A 14,074-nucleotide genomic window follows, 5' to 3' on the forward strand; every position below is an offset into this window, starting at 1 on the left:
AGGGCCATAGCTAGACCTATGGTTTATCCCTGGATCGTCCAGGGGTCAAACCTGTTCCTCTAAGTGACACACAGTGGATCCAGTGCTCAGGCAGGGGCGAACCCTGGATGATCCCAGGATAAACCTTAGGTCTAGCTTTGGCCACGGTGACTTACAAAAGTATTTCTTGACAGTCCCTGCCCACAGGCTTACAATCTAAAAGACACGACACAAAAGGAAAGGGGATTGGGAGGGAGGAGGAGGGGGGGAAGGAAAGCAAATTCAGACCGCTGTGTTATGGATTTCGATTGCATCCCAGGACTAGAGCTCCAGGTTTCTGAGGGCCCTTGGGGAAGACACCCTTCATGGGGCCCCTCCTTCAGCGAGTCTCCCTTCTCACCACCATTGTCACCAGCTGCTCTTGCTTAGGGTGACCATATGGAAAAGAGGACAGGGCTCCTGTATCTTTAACAGTATTATTATTATTATTATTATTATTATTATTATTATTATTATTATTAAAAAATGTATTTATTATTGTGTGATTCTTCTAACAAGGATCAACTAACGTGTCACATATGAACATTCAGAGCGTATATATATATATATATATATATATATATATATATATATATTCAAGCCTGGGTATAAAATATTTAACATTGATTACTTAATTTGATTTCATTTAAATTCCATTCAATACAATTCAACTTAGGGCATCCTTCCACCTATGCTTTCCATATTTCTAAGTATGCCAGTGGGGGTCTTCTCCCACCTTCTTCTTTATTCACATATTTAATAAATTTCCAACATACCCCCCCTCAAATTTATCTTCACTTTGTTGCCCTCTTACTTTCCTCATACTTTAACAGTTGTATTAAAAAAGGGAATTTCGGCAGGTGTCATTTGTAGGCATGCAGCACCTGGTGGAATCCCCTCTTCCATCACCACAGTTAAAGCTGCAGAAGCTATTCTAGAGTGACCAGATACAAAAGAGGGCAGGGCTCCTTTAGCTTTCACTGTTGTGATGAAGAGGGAATCTCACCAGGTTCTCCATATACACAAATGACACCAGCTGAAATTCCCTTTTCTGTGCAACTGTTAAAGATACAGGAGCCCCGTCCTCTTTTCCATATGGTCACCCTCCTCCTCCTCACGGCTTTCACTTGCTGGCTTGGCAGGCAGAGAGCCAACGGGAAAGGAGGCTGCAACATCTCCTGCTCCTCCTTCTCACCACCACCGTTGTCTGGGCCAGAATGAGAGGCGGGTGAAGAAGCAGGTTGCCCTGGTGAAGGGGAGCCTTTGTAATCCTTGTAAACCGCCCAGAGTGCTTGGGCTATGGGGCAGTATATAAATGTAATAGAATCATAGAATAGCAGAGTTGGAAGGGGCCTACAAAGCCATCGAGTCCAACCCCCTGCTCAATGCAGGAATCCACCCTAAAGCATCCCTGACAGGTGGTTGTCCAGCTGCCTCTTGAAGGCCTCTAGGGTGGGAGAGCCCACAAACTTCCTAGGTAACTGATTCCATTGTTGTACTGCTCTAACAGTCAGGAAGTTTTTCCTGATGTCCAGCTGGAATCTGGTTTCCTGTCACTTGAGCCCATGATTCCGTGTCCTGCACTCTGGGAGGATCGAGAAGAGATCCTGGCCCTCCTCTGTGGGACAACCTTTCAAGTATTTGAAGAGTGCTTTCCTGTCTCCCCTCAATCTCTTCTTCTCCAGGCTAAACATGTCCAGTTCTTTCAGTCTCTCTTCATAGGGCTTTGTTTCCAGACCCTTGATCATAGAATCATAGAATAGCAGAGCTGGAAGGGGCCTACAAGGCCATCGAGTCCAACCCCCTGCTGAATGCAGGAATCCACCCTAAAGCATCCCTGACAGAGGGTTGTCCAGCTGCCTCTTGAAGGCCTCTAGTGTGGGAGAGCCCACAACCTCCCTAGGTCACTGATTCCATTGTCATACTGTTCTAACAGTCAGGAAGTTTTTCCTGGTGTCCAGCTGGAATCTGGCTTCCTTTAACTTGAGCCCATTATTCCATTATTAATAAATAAAAAATAAATTAGCTCCAAGAGGTGCTAGTCAGTGGGTCCCTGCTGTGTTGTGGCTCCTCAGCGGATGCCCAACCACACCTCTACTGATGCAAAGTGAATGATTGGCAAGGAAGGTGTGGGAGGGGTTGTTGACTTGAGATGTAGCGGTTAAGAGTGTCAAGCCAGGGCTAAGGACGAGGAGGATCAGGGGTGTGGAAACAAAGCCCTATGAGGAGAGAGTGAAAGAAGTGGGCATGTTTAGTCTGGAGAAGAGAAGACCGAGGGGAGACATGAGAGCACTCTTCAAATAGGACCAGGATCTCTTCTTGATCCTCCCAGAGTGCAGGACACGGAATAACAGGCTCATGTGACAGAAAGCCAGATTCCAGCTGGATATCAGGAAAAACTTCCTGTTAGAGCAGCACGACAATGGAGCCAATGACCTAGGGAGGTGGTGGGCTATCCTACACTAGAGGCCTTCAAGAGGCAGCTGGACAACCACCTGTCAGGGATGCGTTAAGGTGGATTCCTGCATTGAGCAGGGGGATGGACTTACGGGCCCCTTCCAACTCTCCTATTCTATGATACCGAGTTTCAAAATCACACTTAGCGTGAAACTAGACAGAACGCCATTAATAGTCGCAGATTACAGAATTACAGTGGTGGAACCAATGGGGGCTGGGGGCACCGACGTCAGTGGGGTGTTGAATCCGGTCCGGGTTTCAGTCAGAACTCTAAAGGAGCTGTCCAAGGTCCTTCTGCACCTTGAATAGCTCCTTTATTCTGACTGAAACCCAGACTGGATTCAGACTGGATTGTTGTAAACCGCCCAGAGAGCTTCGGCTGTGGGGCAGTATATAAATGTAATAAAATAAATAAATAAATAAATAAATAAATAAAATAAACAAACACCTGACTGCCATCGGAGTCACCGGCCCCCACTGATTGAAATGCCTCTCCTTAGGCTTAGTGACTGGCAGTAAGAGAGGTCTGATTCAGCATAAAGTTAGCTCGATTTGTCCTGGAGCGCCCACAATAGTACTCAGTGGTGGCTCCGATGTCAGTGGGGCCGTGAATCTGCTCCGGGTTTCAGTCAGAACCACCTCATTCGTACACTGCTTGTCCCTGAACAAATCCCAAAGCCATTTGCAAAGGGATACCAAAAAAAGCTCACAATCGTATTATATTACAGGATGGTTCGAAGACAGCTTACAGCTTGGGAAATGTCAAAGTCAACAACACAATTAAAGGAACAATCCTATGCATGTTTAGATAGGGAAAAAAAGTCCTTCCACTCCCAGCATTTTGGCTGGGGCATGCTGGGAGTTGTAGGACTCCCCCCCCCCCCCCCCCCGCCTAAACATGCATAGGATTGTGCCGGAAAGAGCACAAAAGTTTTGTGGATGGTTTACAATAGGCTTCCCCAACTGGATGCCCTCCAGATCATAGAATCATAGAATAGCACAGTTGGAAGGGGCCTACAAGGCCATCGAGTCCAACCCCCTGCTCAATGCAGGAATCCACCCTAAAGCATCCCTGACAGATGGTTGTCCAACTGCCTCTTGAAGGCCTCTAGTGTGGGAGAGCCCACAATCTCCCTAGGTAACTGGTTCCATTGTCGTACTGCTCTAACAGTCAGGAAGTTTTTCCTGATGTTCAGCCGGAATCTGGCTTCCTGTAATTAGAGCCCATTGTTCCGTGTCCTGCACTCTGGGATGATCGAGAAAAGATCCTGGCCCTCCTCTGTGTGACAACCTTTCAAGTATTTGAAGAGTGTTATCATGTCTCCCCTCAATCTTCTCTTCTCCAGGCTAAACATGCCCAGTTCTTTCAGTCTCTCTTCATAGGGCTTTGTTTCCAGACCCCTGATCATCCTGGTTGCTCTCCTCTGAACATGCTCCAGCTTGTCTGTGTCCTTCTTGAATTGTTGAGCCCAGAACTTGAGGCAATACTCTAGATGAGGCCTAACCAGGGCTGAATAGAGAGGAACCAGGACCTCACGTGATTTGGAAGCTATACTTCTATTAATGAAGCCCAAAATAGCATTTGCCTGTGTTAGACTGGCTGGGAATGATGGGGGTTGTATTCCAACACATCTGGAGGACATCAGATTGGGGAAGGCTGCATGAGAAAACAGACAAAGGAGGCAACAAAAGAACCATGAATTGGTTTGGTAGTTTTTAATAACTTCACGTCCTTTTCTCTTCTGCAATGCACACATTGATCTGATCGCTTCTCTTCCCTCCGCCCTCCTCCCACAAATGATACGCCGGCCGTTGTCACAAATACTGTTGTAAGTGTTGCTTCTCTGGGGATGCTCTGATGCTAAACAAGGTCCAATCTCCCCCACATTACAAGCGCTTACGTGCAGGGTTCTCGTTTCCGCTCGGTTTCGTCCTTAGATGAAAACAACTTTCTACCACAGGCAGTCCAAATTCTAAGACTCAACGTTAAGTTGTGCAAAGGAAAGCAAAACGTGGCTTCTACTGGCCGTGAGGAGAACCAAGAAGAGGAAGAGGAAAATGGGAGGGGAAAAAACTTCAAAAGCTAGGAATCCACCAAAGGGAAAAGGGGGATGCGGCCAGGGGAAGGAGATACGGCCATGTGGGCCGGACTGGGATTTGGCCCGTGGATCTGAGGCTCAACACCCCTGAATTGGATAGACTTTAGCTCTGCTCCAGCAGGGCTCTTCTTCTGTTCTTAGACCAGGCCCCCGTCTTGACGGCAGCGCGAGGCCTCTGGCTCCTGCATTTGCACTCCTTCCTGGCATCTGCACGGGAAGGAACGCAAGCGCGGAGTTGCCACCACGCTGAACGCCAGGAGGGATGGGACAGGAACGAGGCAGCCAGAGGGAACAAAGAGAAGGATGCACTATGCCTGAACCACCTCTCCTCCCTCTGACCTTCCTCTGGCTGCCCGTTCCTTCCTCACCCCAATTTTTTTTTTAAAAAAATCTGTATCTGCGCAACTTCGCAGATACAGATAATTAAAAAAAAAACCGGGGAGGAATAGGCCCCGTTCCTCTCCTCCCCCACCCTTTTAATTTTTTTTATTTACAGGGATGCACAGGGCTCTGCTGAGCTCCAGGAGGTCCGCCCCCTTCCCTGTCCAGCTGATGGCAACCAATCAGGGAGCAGCTGAAGAATAAGAGACTAGTTCTGGCGCTGTTGAGTTTAGTTAAAATCTTTAATCATTCTTGTCCGTATGCAAAATGCTCGACGTTTCGGATTAGTTGTAATCCTTCCTCAGGAGCTACAATGAATGAAATTAATACATATTAAAATATTAATGAAAATATATTTGAAAAACAAACAAACAGACGTGGAGCGCAACACCTTTATCAATCCAAACTTTTAAACAGAGGTTTGTTGCTTATATAATCAAGATTTGAAGGGTGTTGCGCAAACTTTGTATTTCTGGGCGCAAAGATTACTGCAGACGCTGACTGTGGCCAGGAAATCAGAAGACGTTTACTTCTTGGGAGGAGAGCAATGACAAATCTTGATAAAATAGTTAAGAGCAGAGACACCACACTGACAACAAAGGTCCGCATAGTTAAAGCAACGGTATTCCCCGTAGTAACCTATGGCTGCGAGAGCTGGACCATAAGGAAAGCTGAGCAAAGGAAGATAGATGCTTTTGAACTGTGGTGTTGGAGGAAAATGCTGAGAGTGCCTCGGACTGCAAGAAGATCAAACCAGTCCATACTCCAGGAAATAAAGCCAGACTGCTCACTTGAGGGAATGGTATGAAAGGCAAAACTGAAGTACTTTGGCCACATAATGAGAAGACAGGATACCCTGGAGAAGAGGCTGATGCTAGGGAAAGTGGAAGGCAAAAGGAAGAGGGGCCGACCGAGGGCAAGATGGAGGGATGATATTCTGGAGGTGACAGACTTGACCTTGGGGGAGCTGGAGGTGGCGACGGCCGACAGAAAGCTCTGGCGTGGGCTGGTCCATGAAGTCACGAAGAGTCGGAAGCGACTGAACGAATAAACAACAACATTTTAATCTGAATTAATTTCATTCACTGTAGCTCCTGAGGAAGGATTACAACTAATCCGAAACGTCGAGCATTTTGCATACGGACAAGTAGTACCGTATTTCTTTGACTGTAAGACGCCATCGATTGTAAGACGCGCACTAATTTCAGTACCACCAACAGTAAAAAAAGCTTTGATTCTAAGAATAATAATCGCACCCGCGATTCTAAGACGCACCCCGTTTTTAGAGATGTTTATATGGGGAAAAAAGTGCGTCTTAGAATTGAAGAAATACGGTATTAAAGTTTTTAACTAAACTAAACAGCACCAGAGCTAATCTCTTATTCTTCATCTGTTCAGTGGTGCCTCTTTTCCCTGCCAACCAAACGTTAACCAATCAGGGGGCGCCATCGGCTGTGACACGCCAAAAAATTCAGGGTAAGTGCCCGACTTCTTTTCAGCGGAGTTTCTCGGGTTTGCCCCAGGATGGCTTCGAAATGGCGGCTGCGTCATGTAGATGACCTGCCACTACTAGCGAATCCACCCCGGGGCAAACCCTTCTTCAAGACAATCCCTCAGTTGTGTCAGACTACAACACTCGTCATTCCCAGGCATCTCATGGCCAACGGGGATGCTGGCTGGGGATGGTGGGAGGTGTAGTACAAGACCTCCAGAGGGCACCAGGTGAGGAAAAGTTGGATTTGATCTGTGCGGGCCTTATGACTGAACGATACCGAAGGAAATTCACAGAGATGGTCACTTTGTGTGAAAGGAGACTCTGTCCCGGCCCGAAGCCCTTCTCAGACACTAATATTTGATGCCACGAATAAAACTCCCCAAACGCTTTCTCTTCGTCGTTCGGGAACGGCATGAAAATGCAAAGCGATGCTGCATCTCCCGAGAGTGTTTTGAAGCGCTGTGCTCCGCCTTGTACGCACAGCAAGGACTTGGAAGATCCCTGATATCACAACCTACCCTTGGAGCAAATCTATGCTTTCCCTTTCAAGTGGGTTCTCTCGTGAACGAGAAGATTTGGCTTCTGCGTGAAGCTCTTCCCGCATTCCAAGCATTTGTATGGTTTCTCCCCGGTGTGGATCCTTTCGTGCTTCAGGAGGTTCGAGCGATGGCCGAAGCTTTTGTCGCAGCCCGCGCAACGGTACGGCTTCTCCCTCGTGTGGGTTCTTTGGTGGACGACAAAAGCTGATTTGTCCCGGAAGCTTTTGGGGCAGTCGGGGCATCGGTAGGGCTTCTCGCCCGTATGGATCTTCTCGTGCTGGACCAAGCCGGCGTTTTGAGAAAAACCTTTCCCACACTCCGAGCATTTGTATGGCTTCTCCCCTGTGTGGGCTCGCTTGTGTTTCATCAGGGATGACCCGTCGCCAAAGCTCTTCCCGCATTCGCCACACTTGTACGGCTTCTCCCCCGTGTGTATTCTTTCATGTGCCAGAAGGTTCGTGCGATGGCGGAAGCTCTTCCCGCAGCCCGAGCACGGGTACGGCTTCTCCTCTGTGTGGATCCTCCTGTGCACGAGGAACGCCGACTTGTTCCTGAAGCTTTTTCTGCAGTCTGGGCACTCGTGCGGCTTCTCCCCCGTGTGGATTCTCTGGTGTCGAATAAGGTCGAACCTCTGCCGGAAGCTTTTCCCACAGTCTGGGCAGTGATAGGGCTTCTCCCCTGTGTGTATCCTCTGATGAGCCACAAGCCCTGTTCTCCTGCTAAAGCTTTGCCCGCAATCTGGGCAAGCAAAGGGCTTCTCTTGTGTGTGGGTTCTCTCGTGAGCAGTAAGATGCGACCGCTGGTTGAAGCATTTACCACAATCTGGGCAATTAAACGGTTTCTCTCCGGTGTGGATCCTCTGATGCGCCACCAGAACGTTCCTCCTGCAGAAGCTCTTCCCACAGTCCGAGCACGTGTACGGTTTCTCTCCCGAATGCATTCTCTGATGTTCAACAAGCTCAGCCTTGCATCGGAAGGATTTCCCACACTGTGTGCACGTCTCACCCTTGAGGATTCTTTGCGGGACTGGCACCGCACGGAGCTGCTCAAAACCTGGTGGAAAATGAACAGATTCGCCTCCTTCATTACCGGAAGCTTCTTGCTGGTTCTCAGTAGTTAATCCCAGATCTTGATACTGGGAAATGGACTGTTCTCTTCCTGGTGGCATCCAGTGTAATTCTACTCCCTCGGAATCTACTGGGAGATTCTTCTCCTTCCAGAATGCTCTCTTGTCAGCTGCTGGAGTAAAGGAAAGAATTTTGGCAATGAGAAATTTCCCTTCACCAGGAAGAAAGGAGGGCTTGGATCAGATTCGTCTGGAGATAAAGATCATCTCCAGGTCCTTCTCCAGGTGCTTCTACCAATTGAGGTACAGCCGCTGGCTACTAAGGGGAGGGTCTTTTGGGTGATGGCATCCCAGCTGTGGAATGTTCTCCCCAGAGAGGCTCACCTGACACCTCACTTCGTGGTCATTTGAGCACCAGGTAAACACATTTATTTTCCCAGGCCTTTTATTTCCTAAAGTCTTTTAAATTCTGTTAACATCTAAAGATGTTAGATAAGAGCACCTTTTATCAGCTTAGGCTGATATACCAACTGCGCCCTTATCTGGACAGAGATAGCCTAGCTACAGTTATCCATGCTCTGATAACCTCTCATTTGGATTACTGCAATGCGTTATACGTGGGGCTGCCTTTGAAAATGGTCCGGAAGCTTCAGCTGGTACAAAACAGGGCAGCCTGTTTACTAACAGGGACTGGCTGACGAGACCACATCACGCCAGTCCTTTTCCAGCTTCATTGGCTGCCAGTCCAGGTCCAGGCCTGATTCAAAGTGCTGGTATTAACATTTAAAGCCCTAAACGGCTTGGGGCCAGGCTATCTGAAGGAACGCCTCCTCCCATAGGTACCTGCCCGGACCATAAGGTCAATCATCCTCAGGGGTCCTTCTCCGCGAGGCCCTGCCAAAGGAAGTGAGGCAGGTGGCTACCAGGAGGAGGGCCTTCTCTGCTGTGGCACCCCGGCTGTGGAATGAGCTCCCTAAGGAGGTTCGCTTGGCACCTACATTATATGCTTTTAGACGCCAGGTGAAGACCTTTTTATTTTCCCAGCATTTTAACAGTCTATAAATAAATTTTATCTTGGTGTTTTAAATTTGTAATTTCGCATTGCTGCTGTTTTTATCTGGTTGAGCTTTTATATTGTATTTTGTAGTATGGTTTTATACTGTTGTTTTATACTTTGAATGTTTTTCATTTTTTGTGAACCGCCCAGAGAGCTCTGGCTATTGGGCGGTATAGAAATGTAATAAATAAATAAATAAATAAATAAATAAATAAATCTGCTGTTTTATGGCTGATTGCTGTATTTTAATAACTTATGGATACTGTAAAACTGCCCTGGGAATGTTACCAGGCACCATAGCAATATGGCAAATAAATTTAAAAAAAGAAGCAGAGTATATACCAGGGAAGAGCGAAAAAGAAAAGCTGTATTTACCGTATTTCTTCGATTCTAAGACGCACTTTTTTCCCTAAATAAAGAGCTCTAAAAATGGACTGCGTCTTAGAATCGAAGCAATACGGTAAGAGGAAAAGAGGAAGCTCCTGCAGCAGCCTCGAGCCATGCGAGCGAGCGAGGAGCTGGTTGGGTAAGCGCCTGGTTTTTTGTTAGGCAAATTTATTCGTAAGTCCCATCGATTTCCATGGGACTTACTCTCGTGTCGTCGTCCCCTGGTGCAGAGACAAGTAAAGAGCGGGACTGGAGAGTTAAGTTTACTCTTTGTTTCAACGCCCCCCCTTCTTCCCGCGCAGAGGGAAAAAAGAAAAGGACACAACCATTAGAAGAAAGCGCGGGGGGGGGGGAGGAGGTTGGCTGGGCGGTGAGGGAAGTATTTCTTTGATTCTAAGATGGCCTTTTCCCCCCAAATTAACATCTCTAAAAATGGGGTGCGCCTTAGAATCGATGGCGTCTTAGAATCGAAGAAATACGGTACCTAAACACTTCACTTAACATTGTCATCCTATACCTGGCTACAGAGGTAAGCCCCCACTCGTTTCAATGGGCCTTACTCCCAGGTAAGTGTCACACAGGACTGCAACTTGAATGTTCAATGCTACCTTCCGCAAGCCGGCGCCCTCTAGCTGTTCCTGACTACAGCTCCCATCAGCCCCAGGCAGCATGGTCAAAGGTCAAGGATCATGGGAATTGTAGTCCAAAACATCTGGAAGTCTGAACCAGTTAAACAGATTCAGGCAATCAAGCTGCCTAATCTACAATTGATCAGAACTGTGTGCCAAGGCCAGGGGACAACTTTTATTATTATTATTATTATTTATTTATATAGCACCATCAAGGTACATGGTGCTGTACAGAGTAAAACAGTAAATAGCAAGACCCTGCCGCATAGGCTTACATTCTAATAAAATCATAATAAAACAATAAGGAGGGGAAGAGAATGCCAACTTGCGGCCTTCCGGATCTTTGGCCTACAACTCCCAAAATACCTCACCACCGACCGCACTGACTAAGAATTATGGGAGTTGCAGTCCAATACATCTGGAAGGCGCCAAGTTGAGGAAGCCTAGTCTAGGGTAGGGTGACCACATGCAAAGGAGGACAGGGCTCCTGTATCTTTTAACAGTTTTACAGAAAAGGGAATTTCAGAAGGTGTCTTTTCTCTATATGCAGCACCTGATGAAATTCCCTCTTCATCACAACAGGTAAAGCTGCAGGAGCCCTGCCTTCTTGATCAGATACAAAAGAGGGCAGGGTTCCTGCAGCTTTGACTGTTGTGACGAAGAGGGAATTTCACCAGCTGCTTGCATGCCTACAAATGACACCTGCTGAAATTCCCTTTTCTATTCAACTGTTAGAGATACAGGAGCCCAGTCCTCTTTTCCATAGGGTCACCCTAGTCTAGGGGACTCCCCACATACAGCATTTGCCTACATTTCCACCTCCCTATTTAACCCCACACTGCCTATTCCAGACCATAAACTCCTTGGGAGCGGAGACCAATCTGCATGTGCTTACAGAACCCTGTCGAGGAATTCAGAGCATCCAGGCAAAGGAATCCTTACCTTGAAAAGGGACGGGGGCGTCGCCCTCCCGCTTCGTCTCTCCGAAGGGTGGCCATTCGCTGGAATCCGACATGCCCCCCTCGGCCTTCGGAGAATCATCAGCTTCTTCCTTGAACAGCCACAGAACCTGAAGCGGCAGTAAGGATCCAACAACAACAGAGCCTGAAATAGCAGTCAGGATCCAACAGCAACCACAAAAGAGCTGGTGAGAAACGACTGGGATATCAACTCCCATCATCCCCAGCCAGCATGGCCGATGGTTAGGGTGACCATTTAGGTTCTCCTTTATCTTTAACAGTTGTGTTGAAAAGGGAATTTCAGCAGGTGTCACTTGTAGGCATGCAGCACCTGGTGAAATTCCCTCTTCAACACAACAGTTAAAGCTGCAAGTGTGAGCAGAAACGAAAGAGGGCAGGGCTCCTGCAGCTTTAATGTTGTGGAAACAGCCCCATACCTTATCTTATGTGAACCGCCCTGAGAGCTTTGGCTACGGGGCAGTATACGAACGCAATAAATAAATAAAATAAAATAAATGTATTTAGAGTTGGAAGGGGCCTATAAGGCCATCAAGTCCATCCCCCTGCTCATTGCAGGAATCCACCTTAAAACATCCCTGACAGATGGCTGTCCAGCTGCCTCTTGAAGGCCTCTAGGGTGGCTGAGTGGTGACTAAAACCCGGATCTCCCGACTCCCAGTCCAACACTTTAGCCACTGCACCGCACTGGCTCTCATTTCTAAGCACAGCCACCATTCTAACAAACGTACAAGAATCTAAATTAAGAAAATCCACCACTGGCGGTTAGGCCGCTCCCATTATTTAGGATGACGATATGAAAAGGAGGACAGGGCGCTTGTATCTTTAACAGTTGCATAGAAAAGGGAATTTCAGCAAATGTCATTCGTATGCATGTCACACCTGGTGAAATTCCCTCTTCATCACCACAGTTAAAGCTGCAGGAGTTATACTGTGACCAGATTTAAAAGAGGGCAGGGCACCTGCAGCTTTAACTGTTGTGATAAAGAAGGAATTTCACCAGGTTCTCCATATATACAAACGACACCTGCTGAAATTCCCTTTTCTAGGCAACTGTGAAAGATACAGGAGCCCGGTCCTCCTTTCCATATGGTCACCCTACATTATTGTCTTGAGCATTCAGACTGAGTTCTGTCTCACCTGGCATTCTGGGGGCTTGTTGTCCTGCTGCTTCACCAGGAACTCCTCGGCGAGGCCGACCGCCTGGAAGCAAGTCTCCGGACGCCCGGCCCTGACCCAGCTCTGCATCTCCGTGGGCAGGATGGCCAGGAACTGCTCCAGGATCACCAGCTCCAGGATCTGGTCTTTGGTCTTCTCCTCCGGGAGCAGCCACCGATGGCAGAGTTTCCAGAGGACTCCGCAGACCTTGCGGGGGCCCTCGGCGTCCTGGTAGCAGAACCGCCGGAAGCCCTGGCACTCTACGTCCGGGCCGGCGGACCCCTCCTCCGGAGGCTCCTCCTTCATTTCCCACCCGTCTACTTTCTCTTTGGCCAAAACGTCGTTGACACACTGATGGGTTTCTCTGCTGACGCTAGGCAAGAATTGGGTCAACGGGTCTCGTCCAGGCTGCAGTCCGGTGTCTGACATTTCCTTACGGGGAGATAGATCAGCCTGAGAATCGTCCCTCGGACCAGAGGGAAGAGGCCTTTTGAGCTTTGGGAACGTCTGACCCTGGGCTTCCGGGCACTCCTGCAGCATGCGCTCTGGTTCCTGTTTAATGTGCTCCAACGCAGCTCTTTCACGGGATACCGTCACCCCCCCAACGCGGATATCCAGGGAGCCCTTCCAGGGTTCGGATTCTGTTGCGTCCGGCGCCTCCGTCTTCACTCCATCCTCCGGCACAACATCCAGCGGCAGACCCACGACCACTTCACTCGCATGCTCTGCTGCCGTCCCTGCGCCTACCACCACGGCGTGCTCTGAATTGGTCCTCGGAGACACTCCTGCCTGGCTAACCCGCATTCCTTGGTGGCACAGGCTGCAGAGTCCGGGACTGTCTCGTGTGGAGATGCTTCGGCCTGAAGAAGAGAATCGATATTCAAACCATTTTCTTTTTTTTTTTGCTCTAACGTATCAGGAATGTAGAAGCACTTGTAAATCTCTTCGTTGGCTTCCAGTTCACCTCAGAATCCAATATAAACTTCTCCTGTTGACCTTCAAAGCCTGTCACGGTCTAGCTCCTTCCTATTTTTCTTCTCTCATCTCACACTATTGCCCTGTTCATGCTCTCCGCTCATCAAATGCCACGTTTCTTACCCTCCCAAGGGTCTCCACTACTCTTGCTTGGCTTTGTCCATTTTCTCTCGCTGCCCCTTACGCCTGGAATTCTCTTTCAGAGCATTTGCGGACCACGAGTTCAAGCTCAGCTGAAAACCTTTTTTTCTAAAGCGTTTAGAACTTGATTTTGACCTTACTTTTATACTGTTAGTTTTACTCTCTCCTGTGCCTGTCTGGTGCATTTCCTTCCCCTTATATAGGGCGACCCTATGAAAAGGAGGACAGGGCTCCGGTATCTTTGCATAAAAAAAGGGAATTTCAGCAGGTGTCATTTGTATATATGGAGAACCTGGTGAAATTCCCTCTTCGTCACAGCAGTTAAAGCTAGAGTGACCAGATTTAAAAGAGGGCAGCTTTAACTGTTGTGATGAAGAGGGAATTTCACCAGGTTCTCCATATAATAGAAATGAATGTCTGCTTTATTTGTATATTTTGTACAGCACCAAGTACATTGTTGGTGCTAAATAAATAAATAAATAAATAATGTCACCTGCTGAAATTCCCTTCTCTATGCAACTGTTAAAGATACAGGAGCCCTATCCTCCTTTTCATAGGGTCACCCTACTGTACAGCACCGTGTACACTGATGGTGCTATATAAATTATTATTATTATTATTAATAATAATAATAATAATAATAAACTTCTCCTGTTAACCTTCAAAGCTTTTCACGGTCTAGCTCCTTCCTATCT

The 14,074-nt window shown here is 47.8% G+C and overlaps 2 protein-coding genes across 2 annotated transcripts in view; both read right to left on the reverse strand.

The window, feature by feature from the left end:
- The window catches only part of LOC134395669 (zinc finger protein 271-like), a 41,240-nt gene that overhangs the window by 25,275 nt on the left and 1,891 nt on the right, over nt 1–14,074 (reverse strand). The gene's annotated exons all lie outside the window — the stretch shown is intronic.
- Nucleotides 6,954–8,210, reverse strand: LOC134396238 (zinc finger protein OZF-like). Its single transcript, XM_063122659.1, has one exon. It carries the CDS (start codon nt 8,155–8,157, stop codon nt 6,982–6,984), a length of 1,176 nt encoding a protein of 391 aa, XP_062978729.1. The 5' UTR covers nt 8,158–8,210; the 3' UTR covers nt 6,954–6,981.

Source organism: Elgaria multicarinata, chromosome 3, assembly GCF_023053635.1.
Source record: "Elgaria multicarinata webbii isolate HBS135686 ecotype San Diego chromosome 3, rElgMul1.1.pri, whole genome shotgun sequence".
In the NCBI taxonomy this organism is placed as follows: domain Eukaryota; kingdom Metazoa; phylum Chordata; class Lepidosauria; order Squamata; family Anguidae; genus Elgaria; species Elgaria multicarinata.